Genomic DNA, 16677 nt, shown 5'->3' with positions numbered 1-16677 from the left:
TGGTGGTGGGCCTGGGGGGGGCCCTGTCAGCTCCGAACGCCCCCACAATCCATTCACGGGCATGGCAGCTCTTCAAGTCACACTTTATTCTGACAAAGATCAGCGTGGGGCTCCCCCCACCAACACACTGCCCACTCAGTGGTCCCAGACCCCAGGCTCTGGGCAGACAAGCAGTCGTACCTCCCCTTGGCCAGGGGCCTGCTGGACCCCAGGAGTCGGCCGGGGTGCAGGGGCTGGATTCCCCCAGGAGGGCCCCTCAGCCCACCCTGCCGGGTTTCTTCAGTGAGGAGAGGTGGGGAGCCCCCTCTGCCTTGGTTCGCAGCCCCTCCCGTCCTGCCCAGTAGGGTGGGGGGCTCCGTGGGAGGAGACAGGCTGGTCACAGGTCCTTCTTGCAGGAACCTATGAGGGGTGCGGGGGGTGGGGGCGGAGGTCAGAGGTCACCGCTCCCACTACCTTCCAGTTCGGGCAGAGGTGTCCCCTGGGCCTGTGGTGCCGGCCCACCCTCTGGCCCCAGTGCACGGTGGCCCAGGAGACAGGGCGCTCCGTGGGGGATGGGGGAGGGGCGGTGGGCGTGGGGGCCAGGCCGGCACTCACAGGACCCCAGCTGCTCCTCCAGGAAGGAGATCTGGTCGCTCAGAGAGTCGATGCGGTCCAGCTGCCGGAAGGAGTGGGCCAGGAGGCTGGCAGGGTCGGGCAGCCCCTGCTCCAGCGCCCGCGAGGCCAGGCTGTGCAGGGGGGCCAGCGCCCGCTGCAGCTTCTGGGGGGCGAGACCGAGCGGGTCAGGGCCTGGGCGACCTCAGGCTGCCCCCCTACCCCCGCCTTCTCTGTCCCACAAGCTTTAAGGAAAACTGTGGCCAGCAGGCCTCCGCCGCCCCCCCCCCCCCCCCCGGCTCCAGCCGCAGGGCCCTGGACGTCCACCAGAGGGAGCCAGAGGCCCCGGGCGCCGACACCAGCCAGCCCGGCCAGTGGTCCCCAGGACTGGCACTGTTCAGGGGCCGTCAGGCCAATGGCCCTCTTGAAAGACCCATGGGGGCACTGTCCTCTCAGGGACAGAGGCGGGGGTGGCTGGACCTGGGCTCAGGTTCTCTGTGTGGCCTGAGGGGACAGGGCTAAGCTCAGCCCCTCCTGTCTTAGGGTCCTAGCCATCTCCTGTTGCCCCCTGCCCAACACGGAACCCAGGCCAAGCACCCCCTGGGCATCCCCGCTGAACCCCACAGCCGGCAGGAGAGAGCGGGGTGCTGGCCGAGGCCCCTGGGTCCCCGGCCCGGGCCTCACCTGCTCCAGCACGTCCACCCTGGACCGAAGGCTCCGCACTTCCTCTCTCACCACACTGTCCACTCCTGGGGAGACCCGGGGGCTGAGCTGGAGTGACCCAGCGGGCGCCCCCACCCCGGGCTGGCCTCCAGTCCCCAGGGGGAGGCCTCCCAGCCTCTGCCCAGGTGTGACGAGCCCCTCCCCTCCCTCTGGGCCCCCACTGTCCACCAGGGCCGGCCTGGAGGTCTGGGCGGTGGCCCTGCCAGCTCAGCAGCCCCTGGGTGGTGACTGGGAAGACGCAGCCCCACCAGGCCAGCCCCTGGGTTCAGGGCCCCCGCCGTGCCGAGGGGCCCCGCCGAGGTCCGCGTTGCGCTCTCTCTCGGTGCCAGGCTGCCGACGGCGCATTATTACTCACGGTACGAGTTTGAAGTGTCACAGCGCGTACCAAAAGTAATAATGACCCGTCGCCAGCAGAGGAGCAGCGTGTCCAGGGTGCCGCGGCAGGGACGCCTGTCCACCCCCAGGGAGGACACTCCCTCCAACCCCTGGCTGAGACGAGGCGCCCCTGGCAACCCTCCCCACAGAGCCCCAGAGGAGCCGCTGCCCGCCCGCCCTCTGCCCAGGTCCGGGAGCTGGCCCACCGCCCAGGGCTGTGCCGCCTGGCGCCCCCATGCCCAGGGTCCTCCCCAACCGCCCCCGCCCCCGGGGCAGCAGCGAGGTGAGGCGCGTGGGGAGTTTACCTCCGGCGGGGTTGGGGGCCACCCTGGGGGTCGCTCTCCGGGGCAGGCAGAACGCCCCATCTGCCGACGGGCGGTGCCCCTCCCAGCACTGGCACCAGTAACTACCCGCGGTGTTGACACAGCGTTGGGGACAGCCGCCCCCTCCGGCACTGCACTCATCCACGTCTGGGGGAGAGCGGCGTCAGCAGGGGGCAATGCCCCCTCCAAACCTCCTCTGAACTGACCTGTCCAAGGGCCACCCAAGGGACCCCTCCCCTCGAGGAGCGCAGGACCCAGCCTCACCTGTCTGGCAGGTGTCTCCCATCCATCCTGCAGGGCAGTGGCAGCGGCCTGGCTGGACACAGCTCCCTCCGTTTTGGCATGGTGGCTGGCATATTGCTGTGGGGAGGGGGGGTTGTCACCAACTCAGGAGGGTCCCCAGGGCCCTGTGGGGTGGCAGCTGGAAGGGGTGTCGGGCAGGAGAGGCGCTGGGCTCAGGCTTTGAGAGAAGCAGCAGGTGCTCCTGAGCGGGCAGCAACGGGCCCCCACCTGCTGCACAGGCCCCAGGAAGCCCGCTGGTCCGCTTCCAGCCCGGGCAGCAGGCGTAGCGGGGCCGGTGGGGGGCCGGCCCAGGGCTTCGGCGGTAGGCAGTCTTGTAGATGGTCCTGTGGGGGCGGGGGGGGGCGCCGTTCAGAGGGGCCCGGCCCTCACAGGGTGGCCACAGTGGGTCCCACCAGGTCAAGGCCCAGGTCAGGCTTTCCCGGGACATGTGCCCCTGACCTTCCCATCCGTCCACCCTCCTGGTCCTACGCCCTCCTGATGCCACACAAACGGTCTCCCCTGGAGACGGCATTTTAGGGTCCCTGCTCTGGGCTGTGGGGGAGTGGGACCCACAGGACCAGCAGGAAGCCCGGCTGTGCCTGGCGCTGAGCGGAGATGGTCCTGGGACTCAGACGTCCCGCCCAGCTGAGCCTCCTGAAGCTGGGGCCGGGGTCTAGACCCCAGGGGGCGGGGGCCTGCCAGTCATCGGCAGAGCCGGACTGGTCCCCCCCAATTGCCGAAGGGGCTCCCCTAGACTACTGCTGCTCAAACCGCCCGTTCAGGAGCCTCTGAGACCTGGACCCCAGGCCCCGCCTCTCTGACAGGTGGGGCTCACGAACGGAGCTGTCAGGACAGCCGGCCCTCGGCCGCTCTGGCTCAGGGGAGCCCCGTTTCTTTCTGAATGTTCTGGCTGCTGTGACCAGGGAACCAGGGCTTTGCCCCACGCTGGGCACGTCTCAGCCTAACCCCCACCCACACTGACCCCCACGCCTGCCGGCAGAAAATCAAGTGGTTTTAAGGCGCATCACAGCTGAGGACCGGACATGCAGGCCCCTCACATGGGCGAAGACGGAAGGGACATCCCGGTGGGGGACAGGGACAGGCCCTCCATCTGTGACCACTGGGGCTGCCAAGGGGAGAGGGGTGCCCACGGGAGCCCCGAGGGCAGGACCAGGACGACGGAAGCAGGCATCATCCCAGGACAGACCTTGTAGCCAAAGATACCCAGAGTGTGTGTGTGTGTGTGTGTAGGGGGGGGGGGTTAAAGCCCCAAAACGGATGGGGGCAGACAGGCTCTATAGTGAGGGTGGGAGCAGATGTGTCAGCCAGGTGCCACCGTGACCACGTTCAAAGAAGTGTTGGTCTCTGCCACGAGCTCAGACGTGCCCTCAGTGAGGCTCCTCTGGGCCTCAACGTCCCATCCCGGGGTGACCTGACCTCCCGGGCCCGAGGCTGGCGTGCGGCGGGCGGGGCGCTCACCGGTATGTGCTGCAGGCCCGGTGCCCGTCGCAGGTGGTGAGGAAGGGCTGGTACACACGCTGCACAAAGGACTCGGACGCGGGGCCCCCAGGAACCGTGGTGACACACACCCTGCGGCTGGAGGTGAGGAGGGCCCAGTGAGCCAGCAGCCCTGGGACCCACACGGGGAAGGGGCTTCTCAATGTCACCATGGAGAAAGGACCCCTCAGCAGGAGCCCCCCAGAGGCACAACCCCCCACAAAGTATGGAGGCTCACCCGGGGGAGGGGGGAGGGCTCACCCAGGCCTGTAGACGTGCTCGGTGCCGCCCGCCGCCTGCACCAGGAACGCCAGAAGCAGCTCCCTGCAGCCCCACATGACCAGGGTGTCCAGGTGGGATGGTCTTCTCCTCCAGGTAGCCTGGAGCACAAGGCATGGCCCTGTAGGTCCCGGTGGGAGAGCCCCCAGGTCCTCACCAGCCGCACACAGCCCACCTGGGCACCACAGAAGGGCAATGCCCGGGGCCCGGGAATGGCAGCCAGCACCCTGAGTCTGCTGCTCTCAGGCTGGGTGAACTCGAAAAGCATCCGAAGCTCCAGGAAAGTCCACAGAGACCGGGGAGGGGGCAGCCCCCTCCCCCTAGCCCAGCCCCCTCCCCCCGGCAGGGTTCCGCATCCCCCGTCCCGGCAGGGCGAGGGCATGCCTGCCCCCCAGTGTCCGTCTGCACACAGGGGTTCGTGGGCATAGCTGGAAGCTAGCCCAGCTGGCTCAGTCCTGCTGGCCTGCAGGGGTCCTCAGACAGGGAGCTGGCCATGGGCAGTGTGGGGGACCGTGTGGGCACCGAGCACGTGTGAGCTGTTCTGGCCCTCGGGAGGTACAGGGTGGGGACAGGGAGGACTCCTGTGCTGCAGCTGAGCCAGTCTGGGGTACTGTGCAAGCAGCCCCCAGGGCTCCCAGGCAGCGGCCCACTGGGCACCCACCTGGCAGGGGACTGGGGCAGGGTCCCCCACACCCCAACGCCCGTGGAGTTAACAGCCATTCCTCTCCACCGGGGACGGAAACCCGGGAGGCCAGGAGAAGACTCCTGGGAATGTGAGAAACCCAGGCCAGAATTTAATGGCCTGTGACATGCCCAGGGGACCAGAGGGGGAGGTCTGTACAGTCCAGAGGGGCAGGGAGATGCTAGCCATCTGTGCAGCCAGGGCTCTGGGGAGCTGGGGGGATCCCCGCTCCTGTGTTTCAGGTATCCCGAATGAGGCCCCCCAAAAGGCTGGGGCCCCCCCACACTGTGAGCTATCCCAGGACTAACAGGGCCCCAGGAGAAAAGGGCACAGGAAAAAGCTGAAGTGTGTGTGTGCGCGCACGTGTGTGTGCGTGTGTGTGTGTGTGTGTGGCGGGGGGAGTAGAGTCGGAGTGAGGTACCCCCCTTCTCTGGGACTGTTTCCTCTAAGACACCCTGGGGTCTCAGGGGCCCCTCTTCTGACTCTGACGGTCAGTCCCATAAACAGCGACCACGGGAGCAGTTGCTGAGTTCTCCATGCCCACCACGCCAGGCTTTGAGGGGAGTGACGCCATGTCCAGTCTGTGTGCTCACTCAGCTGGGAGCTCATTCCACACGCTTGCCCACCTGGGTGGGGCGGAAAGACAGCTGGGAGGGGGTCCTTCCTGCAACCTCCTGTTCTCTGTCGGGGGCCGAGAGCCGGGAGGGGGCAGCGGAGGTGTCAGGACTTAGTCTGGGGGTGGTGGGGCTTTTCAGAGTTTCCGAGCAGAAGCCAGGCAGAGCCGTGGGAAGATGAACCCTGGGGGCAGCACACCGTCAGGGGACAGGCCTGCTGGTCCAGGACAGAACCGAAATGGTGGGGACAGGTGGCACTGGGGGGTAGGCCCTGGGAGGCTTGGTGGGTGCGTGGGTGGGCTGGGCAGGACCGTGCCAGGGTCCCAGAGACCCTGTGCTCATCTCCTCCCAGATGTAACTGCCCTGTACAGACACGGTTCCAGCACCTACCCTACTTATACAAGCAGTTTAGAGAGGGAAGTGTGCTTTAGAAAAGAAGAGAAAAAATTGGAAAGTCATGCCTTCCTCCTAGGCCAGAGGAAGCCAATGGTGCTGCCCAGCCGGTGCTGGGCTGGCAGAATCTCATTTCCCTTTGGTTGTTGCAGCCCTGGGGTGGCCTCTGAGTCTTCAGGTCCATAAGCAACAGTGAGTGTCTCATCCCCTCGGAGTGACAGCGTGAGCACTGCCCACTACCTTCCCTCCTGCCTGCCTGGCCGGCGTCCCGAAGCCCCAACCCAGGGAAAACTGGGTCTGCAAGAGGCAGTGGCCTGCCCCCACCGCAGGACGAGGGTCGTGGGTCGCCCCTTCCACCAGAGGGGTGCTCTGTACTTTAGGACCCACGGGGCTTGGAGGGCGAAGAGGCGGAGTGAGTGACTCACGGGGAATGCGCGCCCTCTCCATCGCTCGTCCCACACCTCCCCTTCTGCCTGCACGGCCCGGCTTCGTGAGGGGTAGGAGTGCGGGTGGAGGGGCACCCCCGCCCCGCAGGCGGCCCAGCTGGCCTGGGCTGAGGGGTGCGGGGCCCGCGGGGCCCGGAGTCCAGGCCCGGGAGGACTCGCAGGGCCCAGGTGAGGTCACGAGGAGAGGCGGCCCCGCGCCCCCAGGCCCCCCGCGCGGCCCGGCCCGCGGCGCCCGTCCCCAGCAGGGGGCGCCCTTGCCCCAGGCCGCTGGGCCCATTCTGCAGACCCAGCCGCAGGCCCCGGGGCCCGGGCTCGGGGTCGTGTTTCCGCGCGGTGGCGCCCGGCGCCCCCGGCCCGCTCACCTCTCGGCACCCCGCCGGCGCTCGGCGTCGCCCCCCAGCGTCGCGCGCGGCGATGTTCCCCGACCTCCCCCACCCTCAGCCGGAGCGGCGAACGGCCCCCCGCCCCCGCCCTGGGCGCGCCCCGCGACCCCGGCCCGGCGCCCCGTTTCCTCTGCACTCACCGCCCGATCCGGGCGCGCACGCGCCGCCGCCGCCACCACGCCGAGGGGCCCCGGCCCCGCCCCCGGCCCCGCCCCACCTGGCCGGGCCCCGCCCTCGCCCCAGGGTGGTCTCGGAGTCCCCCCAGTCGCCGCCCACCATCCCGCCCCATTGCGCAGATGGGGAAACTGAGGCCCCTTAGCGGACGGTGCCCCCGGGCGGGGCGGTGAGTCAGCTAGAACCCGGGGCTCCCGACGCACACAGCGGCCTGGGCGCCGCCGCCCCTCCCGCGCCACTGGAGTGCCCGGCCGCGGGGCGCACCGCCGGCACCGGACACAGGACCAGGACGGAGACGCAGGCCACACTGGTCAGGGATGGCTAGCTCTTGACGCCTGCGCCCCACCCCCCAGCCCCCAGCCCCAGGCTGAGCTCTAACTGGCAGGGAACGGCCAACACAACCGGCGGCCAGTTCGCTAGAGCTAAACCCTGCTGCTCTGTGCAGCCCCACGCGGGGCGGACATCATGACCCCAAGCCCCGGAGACTCGGTATTCCTGCAAGATCACGTGGCTGGGTCCTCCCGTGTGAAATGTGTCGGGTTAGCAGACCCTTTTGTTCAGGACAGTGGGGCCCAACTCTGAGTGCCCCTCATGGCCACTGGGAACTCCCCCCCAAAACCCCAGGGCCACCACTGAGGAGTCCTGGGTGGGTCTTTTGTCCTGGGCTCCATTTACGGTCTGTAACTGGGTTAAAGCAACCCCACGTGGCGGAGTGGCCAGGAGGAAGCAGCACTGCCCCCCAAGAAAGCACAGCTGGCACCAGGTCAGGTGTGCCCTGCCTGGGAACCAGGATCACTGGTCATTTTTGCACTGCGATGATTAGGGCCCTCACTTTGCAGGAGGCCCCAGGCCTGCCCTCCCAACTCCCTCCCCCCGGCCAGCCGTTTCTGCCCTCAAACCCAAACCCGACCTTGGTCACCTAGGCCTCTGTGCACGTGTCAGGCTGCCCAGCACCCGTCGGGCTGGTGGGGGGACTCACCTGGAGAAGGGGGTTCCGTCATGCCCCAGACACTGGTGGCAGCTGCTTTTCTGGGCTCTGGTAGCCACCTGTGCCTCCCCCGTGCCGGGGTCTGTGGGTCAGAGACACCGTGTGGGTTAGCACACAGCCTTGGTCACTCTGATGTCGAGGGCTGGGGAGGGGGCCAGGGGCCAACCTGGATGCCGCTCTGGGACCTCAGCCTGCACTTGGCCTACTGACCCCCCCCCCATGGCTCCTCTGGGACCTCAGCCTGCACTTGGCCTACTGAACCCCCCCCCCCCATGGCTCCTCTGGGACCTCAGCCTGCACTTGGCCTACTGACCCCTCCCCCCCCCATGGCTCCAGATCTGCCCACGGCTCACACCCTCAGCCTGGAGGCAGACAGGGTTTCCCATCTGTCCTAGGGGCTGTGGTCTCCTGCCCTGGGGTCCCAGGCAGCCCAAAATTTCCCTACAAAGCCCGGGTGTTGGGTGGAGGTCCTGCAGGTTCACAGGGAGGGAAGGGTCTTCCTGCAGAGCCAGCAGCTCTGGGGTGTCTGGCTCGGGCCTTCTTTGGTGAGTGAGAGCCGACAGCAGGGAGGGGACCCAGGTAGCTGGACAGGAGCCCCCCAGAAAGAGGCCTCTCCTTCCTGCCCTTCACCAGCCACTGCCCTGGACCAGGAAGCCCCTGGCAGATGGTCTGAGGGCAGCGGAGACAGCTGCGGCTAGGCGCCTGGAATTGTGAGGGAGGTCCTACATTGGGCCTTCGGTCTCCTGGCTCCCAAGTCCCGAGCAGGGCAGCCCTGGCCCAGCCCCAGGCAGGAAAGGGTTAAGAGCTGAACCCAGTGCAGCACTGAGGGAGAGCTTCCCTGCCTGTCTCCTGCCTCCATCCCTCCTCCCCCTGAAGCTGCAGGTCACTTGACCCTTTGACCTCGGCCTGAGCAGAGAAGGCGGCAGTCTGCAGCCCAGGGAGCTGGGTCAGCTTGTCCTCACTCGGCCTCCCCTCCTGCTTCCTCCACTGAAACGTGATGTTCCTCACACAGACGGCTGGGGGGACCACGTGAGGCCAGGGCCGGGAGGGCCCCCACTCCTGCTCGGGGCTTTGGATGGGAGCTTGGACCGCTCTGGGTGGGGCAGGGAGCCGGAGAACGGAACCTCCCCCAGGGTCCAAGATGGGCCGACCCAGTGTCCACACCATGCTCCACTGAGCTGTCCCTCTGCCCGGGGACCCCCCAGACCAGGCCCACGGGGAGGAACGTTCCCCTGGTCCGTCTTCAGTGCCCTCAACGTGCCCAGCGACTCCGGGCTGCAGGTTGGGCTGTGGGGTTCCTGCTTCCCCGTTCTCGCCCATCCTTGGGGGATGCCCTCGGGACACCCGGGTCTGAGGAGGGGTGAGCCGAGCTGGGCTTCTCCAGGATGCAGAGCGCAGCCAGGGGAAGGGTGCCGGCTTCACATGCCTTCTAGAATCTTCCAGGGGTGACCGTGGCTGCCGGGCCACCCAGGGGCAAGTGTTGGAGAGTTGGGCAGGCCAAAGTGCCATCCAGACTGGGGTACCCACCAGTGGGCGCCCTCTGCCAAGGGGCTGGAGTGTCCTCTGTGCAGTGGGGATGGCACCCATGGGGAGGACCATGGGATGGCCGTAGAGAGCAGAGTCCAGGCTGGCGCAGGTGGGCTCAACCCACAGGCACAGGGGTCCCCGAGAGCCGAAAGGCGCCCAGGCTGCTCTGCCTGCTCCCCGGCCCCAGCTGGGCGTCACTCCCGCCATACCTGATGCTGCCCCGGCCCCAGCTGGGCCATGGCCTCCGCTGCGGCCTTCCCCTGCCCGGCCGCCCCGAGGCGCCTCCCGAGGCCGCCGGTCAGCCTGTCTGCTGGAACCTCCGTCTCTGCCATGCAAGCTGGACAGCAGCTTGGGGCAGGGAGGCTCCTCCCGGGCGAGGAAGGGCGGCTTTTTATGCTCCGTCCCCGTGTAAATCGGGATTGGGATGGGCCCTTCCCGGCCGGACTTCCTGTGTGTGTTCTCCGCTGATAACGGGATCTGTCGGCGCACAAACAGGAGGCCGAGGGCCCTGGTGGGGGGCTGCGGAGGGAGGGGCCCGGCTGAGCCGCGGGAGGGGTGGGGGACCTGTTACCCGGCCTTCAGAGTCTAACCCTGAAGCAGCCACATCCCAGCTGCTGACCCTGGCACCCGGCTGGGCCCACGTGTGGTGGAGACCGTGGCTGGCATCAGGGTCCTTCCCGGCACTGTGGGTCCCACCAAGCTTGCGGGACTCCAGGCCACACTCGCGTGACCCCACAGAGGGGGCTTTTGGTTCTGTGAGCCTGGACCCTCCCCAGGGCGTGCACCAGCACCCCGATGTGTGTGGCGGGGGTGGGAGCCCAGTCAGAAAGGCCGGGGGCGGGCAAGGAGGCTGCTGGGCTAAGAACAGCCTCTTCTATGGGTCCCTGGAGCCCAGAGTGGCTCTGGGGGTGGGGGTGGGGGTGACAAGGAGGGGCAGACATCAACTCCGGGCCTTCTCTAAGAACTGAGCTGTCCACCTTGAGAAGGGCTGCCTATTGGGCAGTAAACCCTGTGCCCCTGGAGACGTGCCCACAGGGCAAGGGCCCCGGCCTGACACAAGGGCACCCTCCTGGGCACAGCACCGTCCCTGACTCTCCGCTGCCCCTCAGCCCCCAGCAGGCAGAGGGGCCCAAGGGTGCAGGTGGGGGCAGAGGAATGCAGAACCCTTCAGATGGCCGAAGCGGAGCTTCCTCGGCTTGGTGGGTGGTCCAGCCCCCAGGTCTGGCCTCAGGGTTCTTCATGTCAGAGGCTTGGGACTAGGCCCCTGCAGGCCGAGCACCAGCCACGGTGACCCTGGGTGACAAGTGTCTAAAGGGAGCTGGGCCACTGCTGAGGACCTGCCCAGACCACACAGCCGGCCGGGCCTCTGGGTGAGCAGGGCCAGGCCAGAGCATGACTGTCCTTGGCAGGAGCTCTGCTGGGGGGCCAGCCCTCACCCGCACCCAGTCTGGCATGAGCCCCTCCGCTTCCTCTCGCCTCCCTCCGGCCCCACCCCGCTGATGTCCTGGCCAGCAAGCAAGGCGGGAACAGTTCGGGAAATTCCTCACTGACATGCTGAGGGCAGGAGGGGGGTCTCAGCCAAACTTGGGGGGGCTCCCACAGTCAACAGGGACGGGCTCCTCTCCCCACCCCACGCCATGACCGGCAGGGCCCAGGGCTTCCCCTCTCTGGGCCTCAGTTTCCCCATCTGCCTCATGGAGACAGACAGGTGCCAGCCACCAGGGTTATGACGGTGGGGGAGCTTCCTGGGTTCTAAGTGTGGTCGGTCTGAGTGGTGAGGGGTCCCGGGGGTCTCTTTGCCAGGATGCCCCCATCCCCGAGGCTGGAGCTGACAGGCTGAGCCTCCAACCTGCCCATCCCTCCCTCTCCAGCCCACAGTGGCCACACTCTGGGGACCCCTTTGCCTCTCTCAGGCCCCCCAAGCTCCCCACCCAAGGGCCCATTTGCCCATGTGGGTCGGGGTGTCCTACCAAGGGTACTCGCCAGAGCATAGGGCCACGTTGGGCTTTGCACCCCATCCCAGGAGGTAGGTGCCCACAGCACCCAGACCCCAGGCCCCTGGCTGGAAGAATGGCAGACATCAGGCCTGGCTGGGTCCAGCCCCTTTTGTGTATAGACAGGGAAACTGAGGCCAGAGAAGGAAGAAACTCGGCCAGGCAAGCAGGGAGGCCGAGCTGGGTGATGGGTCAGGAGAGGAACACCCCCTCACCCTCAGAGAACCCCCAGTGCCTCCTACACCCCCCCACCCATTGTCAGACAGACACATATCTCTGCCAGGGGACAGGCCGAGTCTGGGAGTAGCCGATTAGCCAAATATGTGAGCAAGTTAATGTGTCTGAAACAGGGACATGCCAGGGAACCTTCTGGAAAGAAGCCCAGCTAGCAAAGGTGAATCTGAGCATGTAGAGGGGAGAAACCAGAGTCCCGGGTCCCACAGAGGTCAGTCCTCCTGCCGCTGGCTCCTGGGTGCCAGCCAGGGCGGGGCTCCGGTCCCATCTGCTGCCTACTTGTTTGGGGGGACCCCCCACTGCTCCACGATCCCCTCCTGACGAGGTTTGCCCTTCTCCCAGCCCCTCCCTGGACCAGGACCAGAACCAATCCAAGGGAAGGAGGCTTTGCTTCGGGCTTGCCTGGCACCAGCCTTGCCCTGTCCAGTTACCCAAACCCACCCTGTGCTCCACCCTCAGGTGCCCGCAGCCTCAGGAGCACATGCAGGGGGTGGGCCGGGGTCCTGCCTCTGTCCAGGGCATGTCAGGGACCAGCAGGGGCTGCCCAGGACAGGGGGTGCAGGCTCAGGCAGAAGGCAGAGACGGGTGCTATTTGACACCTCTCTGACTGCAGGAGAGTCTGGGGCACTGGAGACCAGTAAGGGATGCTTTCTGTGCCATTGGGCCCTTGGGTGCCGGAACGGTGGGCTCCCTCTGTGCTCCGGGCTGGAGGGGGTTCAGCCTAGGGCCGGCCGAGGGCCCCCCCTCTCTGATGCTGTCTGTTTAGGATCCCCAAGCACACCCCGAGTCCACAGGGAATCATTTTTTGGAAAGAGTTTATCCCCCACGCCCCCCGAGAGCACAGTGCGGCCTGCCTCACAGGCCCAGCACAGAGGAGGCCGCGGGGTGGGATTGGTCAGTGACCTCCAGGAGGTGCAGGCTGTCCACACCCGGGTGACTCAGGGACTTCGCCCCGACATCCCGCTGGCTTCCGGCGTGGCATCCAAGGCGGGCGCCCTGGCAGTCTGGTGCCAGCTTTGCTACTGTGGCTGGAGGCTCTGCCCACACCGGGCCTCAGTTTCCCCATCTATCCCAGGGTTCGTCGGGAGAGACTGTCGCAGCCACCTCCCGGCTGCCAAGGACCTTTTTCCAGAGAGGGGTCATGCTGTCTTACCTTCCCAGAGGGTGCTGGGGTGTGGCAGGGGTCAGCAGGGCCAATGGGGTCCTTCTGGGGTCCTCCTGGGACCCCCCACTGCCAAGCTCTCGGCCTCCGCAGCCCTAGAAGGTGGACCCAGCTCCCGGCAGAGGCCGGCGTGGGCCGCCGGGCCGGCGCGAGGCAGAAAGGGGCACCAGGCACGCGCGAGCCCGGCCGCAGGAGGGAAAGAGCGGAGCAGCAAGCACGGAACGGGGAGAGATGAGCTTCCTGTTTATCCCGGCTCCACCGGACTCGGGGACAGGATGGCTCTGTCAGCCACAGCCGGGCCCAGCCTCACCACAGATGTGGCTGACACTTCACCAAGCGATGGCCTGGCCTGGTGACCTGTCCTCGTGCAAACCAGAAGGGAGGGCTGGGATCCAGCAACAGCCCCTGGGCCAAGTGAGCTGTCCACCCCTGAGCCGGGCCAGGTCCCACAGGGAACGAGGTTCTGGAGGGAGCGTGGGGTCTGTCCGGGCCGCCTAGGGTCCTCAGCTCTCCTCTCCCCTGCCCACTGTCCCTGAGGCCTGCCACACGTGTCTGTCAGAAGTGCCCTGTGCTGAGCGCCCGACACAGCGCTCAGAAAAAAACACCCTTGAGTTGAGAATTGCCCCTTTTTAGATGCTGTAGCTGAGGCTCACAGGGGAAGATGCTTATCTGGCGGAAGGGTGGGGGCTCAGTGGGAAATGGACGTCCTGGATGTGGAGCTCCGGGGTGCCTGGGCAGCAGGAGACTCTCGGGGGACCCTGGGCTCCTTCTCCTGGCCCTCCCTGACCTCACTTCCCAGGGACCACCCACGGAGGCCCAGGACACAGCCTTCCCTGTCCTTGGTTCCCAGCAGGTCCCCGTGGGCTCTGCCTCCAGAACAAGGCCCTCCTGCCAGGGCCCCGTCCTGACCCAGGCTCCCCGCCTGGGTGACCTCCTCCTCCCTGGCCCGGTGGAGCACCCCTGCTCCCACCCCAGGTGTCAGGGGGCTTGGTGAGGGGTGACATCAGGTCTTCCCCTGACGTCCCTGCCATAGCCCCCCCCCGCCCCCCAGGGCTTCTTCCCACGGCAGGCGGACCGAGTCTGATGCCGCCCGCGGCCCCCTGACCACCAGCTCTGCGGAGTGCAGAGGGGCTCACTCCGCCCTTGCGGCTGCCTGCACTGCGCCCAGAAGGAGCCAGTCCCTCGCAGGTGTGCAAAGGGCAGTGGGGGTCCCAGCAGGGCCCCTCGCCCAGAGGCGCTTACAAACACGCCTTGCTGGCGAGACTTTGCAGAGGGTCACAGGGGCCCGTAAATGTTCAGCACGCCCGTGAATGGAACCGGCCCCCCCCCCCCCCCCCCGCCAAGAGCCAGAGCCCTGCGGCCACACCCCAGGGGCCGCTCCCCCCCGCCCCCCCGACTCCTGCAGCGTGGCTGTGCCTGGGTCGAGGTTCAGGCCGCAGGCTCCCTCAGCATCCGCGCTGTGTCTGGCTCACCTGCCTGACGGCAGGTCCGTGAGCCCCGCCTGCGCTGTTGTGACCTCGAGCTGCTGCTCATCCCCGGGGAGAAGGGACCGCAGTTCACGCTGGCTCCAGGTCCCACCCGGGGTGCTGCTTTGAGCATCTTTGTACCGGCCCGTTGGCACGCGCACGCATGAATATGTTCCCCTTGGCGACCCGTCTTTGGAAACTGTCCCTGAGGGAATGGCTGGTCCCAGGGGAAGCGTGAGGCCGGCACTGCCTGAGGACTCTGGGTACCCCGTCCGCAGTGTGGGGGCGTCTGGCCACCCCCACCCCTTGTCAACACTTGCTATTGTCCGTTTCATCATTTTAGCCATTCTGATGCTTTTGCAGTGACACGGCTGTGTAACGATTTCTCTCTTGTCAGGAGATGAAGAACATTTCACTGTGTAAACCACAGATTTCCTCCTCGGGAAAAGACTCATCGGGGGTGTCAGGGTGAGAGCAGGCAGGGGCCCTCGGGGAACAGGGCGGCGGCGAGGGGGGCCGGGTCCAGGCTTTGCTCGGCTGGGCAGTCTAAGCTGTGGGCACTGTGGCCGTCTGGGGCAGGCGTCCCCAAACTACGGCCCGCGGGCCACATGCGGCCCTCTGAGGCCATTTATCCAGCCCCCGCCGCACTCCCGGAAGGGGCACCTCTTTCATTGGTGGTCAGTGAGGGGAGCACTGTATGTGGCGGCCCTCCAACGGTCTGAGGGACAGTGAACTGGCCTCCTGTGTAAAAAGTTTGGGGACCCCTGGTCTTGGGCATGAGCAAGTCTGGGTGGTGCAGAGAGAAGGGGTGGCCTGCTGGGACTGAGCGTGGGGTCTCCTGGTGTGATTCCTGCTGTGAGTGGGCAGTGTGTCCCCGGTTCCCTGGAACCCCCATCCTGAAAGGTGTGTCTCCAGAACTGTTGGCCAGGTCGAGATCAAAGCTCTGAGTACTGCCACAAGGTAGGCACACATAGGGTGGTCAGGCCGGCTCCTGCAGGGGCCTTGCCGAGCAGGGGAAGCCCCGTGACCGAGCCTGAGACCACCAGGGGTGGCTGGACACCCAGGGGCTGCTGACACCCACCCTCAGCCCCACCACCCTGGTTTTTCCCAGGAACGCAGGCTTCCTCGGGCCCCAGAGACTGTGTCCACCCCCTTTGTAGCTCCCACCTCGTGGAGGCCGAGGAAGGGGGGCTTACCCCCCCCCCTTGGCACCCTGCGCGGAAGCCCCACTCACAGCTCGGCTGCAATTTGCTAAGCTGGCGGATGGGGCAGCCGTTAAGGTGGAAGGGAAAAAACACTTTATCTCCCGGGACGGAAAGGGAAGTTCCCGTGAATGGGGTTGGGGGGGATGTTCATGGGGGGGGGCCATTCAGCAGCCCACCCGCCCACCCCCATTGGGGCCATCCTGTCCCCTCCCCCTCACTGCCCACTCAGGGAGAGCTGGGGGCCAGGCCCTGAGGAGCCGTCGGGGTTGAGGGGCGAGGGCGACGCCACAGCCTGACCCCCTTTGCGGAGGAGGACTGACTTCTCGGGGGGGGGGGTCGTGAAGACTCGTTAGGGTAGAGCTGCTGCATGCCCGGCCAGAGGGCTGGGCAGGGGCCCGGTGGCCGTGGGGGGTCGGTGAGCGGCTCCACTCAGAGGCAGGCCCCCGTCCACCAACACCCCAGCCGTCCATGGAGGGCTGCTCAGAGGTGTGTGGGAGTCCCTTCCTTGGGCTCCAGTGAGGTCAGGGACATTCGATGCCCACAAGGTGCCCTCTACCTCAGTTTCCCCATGTGTCAGATCAGGGAGCCTTGGGCTTGGGAAGCCCCGGGAAGGATCGGAGGTGGTGGTGGGGGTCTCACACTCTGTCATGGTGGACAGCTTGTGCCTGGGCCTTTGTTGGTGGGGAGGGGGGGGCGTGAAGAGGAGGAATGGGAGGGGTCTGCAGCCCCCACCAGACTCTCAAAGGGGGCCTGTGACCGCCCCCCGCCACCCCCATGTTCGGAGCCCTGAGCCCCGGGAGGTGGCCCCAGGTTCCTCCAGCCCCTCCCAGCCCACCATCCTCTCCGCTACGAGGTTTGTTATCCTTATTTTTTTTTAATATCCTTCGAAATATAAAGAGAGAAAGAAAACAGCCGAGGCCAGCACCCGCTGCCCGGCCAGCAATCTCTGTTTCCTCTCGGGCAGGAAACAGGAAGTGAGTGTGCGGGGGAGATTGGGAAGCCGGCCGGGAGAACAATGGAAGCCCCTCCGGAGGGAAAGGGGAACTGCGTCACGCCTCGGCCGGGTGGGCCGCGCCTGACCTCCCCCGCCGGGCTCTGGCCCAGGCGTAAATTTAGTCTTGGTTCTTTTCCTGATCAAAAGCTCAAACGTCTCATTGTTGGGGGAGGGGGTGCCAGGCCCCCCTGGGTGCCACGGCTCCTGGGGGTCTTAGGGACCACCGTGCTCTGCCCTCTTCTCCCCCTGGGTACGATGAGGTCCCGAGAGGGGAAGAGCCTGTCCTGGCCCCCCACCCCGGGTGTGGGGATAAAGTCTCTATGGCGGCCAATTATGGCTGAGGTC

The 16677-nt window shown here is 66.8% G+C and overlaps 1 protein-coding gene across 4 annotated transcripts; it reads right to left on the bottom strand.

Moving 5' to 3' along the window:
- Positions 1-66: 66 nt before the first annotated feature.
- Positions 67-9631, bottom strand: EGFL7 (EGF like domain multiple 7). Of its 4 annotated transcripts, XM_066255777.1 has the most exons (10): positions 9278-9471; positions 7742-7832; positions 4053-4171; positions 3774-3890; positions 2523-2638; positions 2277-2372; positions 1995-2159; positions 1276-1340; positions 595-757; positions 67-399 (listed from the first exon to the last, which is right to left on the bottom strand). In XM_066255777.1, the coding sequence occupies exons 3-10, from the start codon at positions 4127-4129 to the stop codon at positions 377-379; spliced, it is 822 nt and encodes a 273-aa protein (XP_066111874.1). In that variant the 5' UTR covers positions 4130-4171; positions 7742-7832; positions 9278-9471; the 3' UTR covers positions 67-376. The 4 variants fall into 4 exon arrangements, with proteins under 4 accessions (XP_066111874.1, XP_066111875.1, XP_066111876.1 ...); XM_066255778.1 differs by lacking the exons at positions 7742-7832; positions 9278-9471 and adding an exon at positions 6729-6760; XM_066255779.1 differs by lacking the exons at positions 67-399; positions 2523-2638; positions 9278-9471 and adding an exon at positions 9487-9631 and having other exon boundaries at positions 623-757.
- Positions 9632-16677: the final 7046 nt, after the last annotated feature.

This window comes from Saccopteryx bilineata, chromosome 2, assembly GCF_036850765.1.
Source record: "Saccopteryx bilineata isolate mSacBil1 chromosome 2, mSacBil1_pri_phased_curated, whole genome shotgun sequence".
In the NCBI taxonomy this organism is placed as follows: Eukaryota; Metazoa; Chordata; class Mammalia; order Chiroptera; family Emballonuridae; genus Saccopteryx; species Saccopteryx bilineata.
This window is presented reverse-complemented; position numbering and strand designations above follow the sequence as displayed.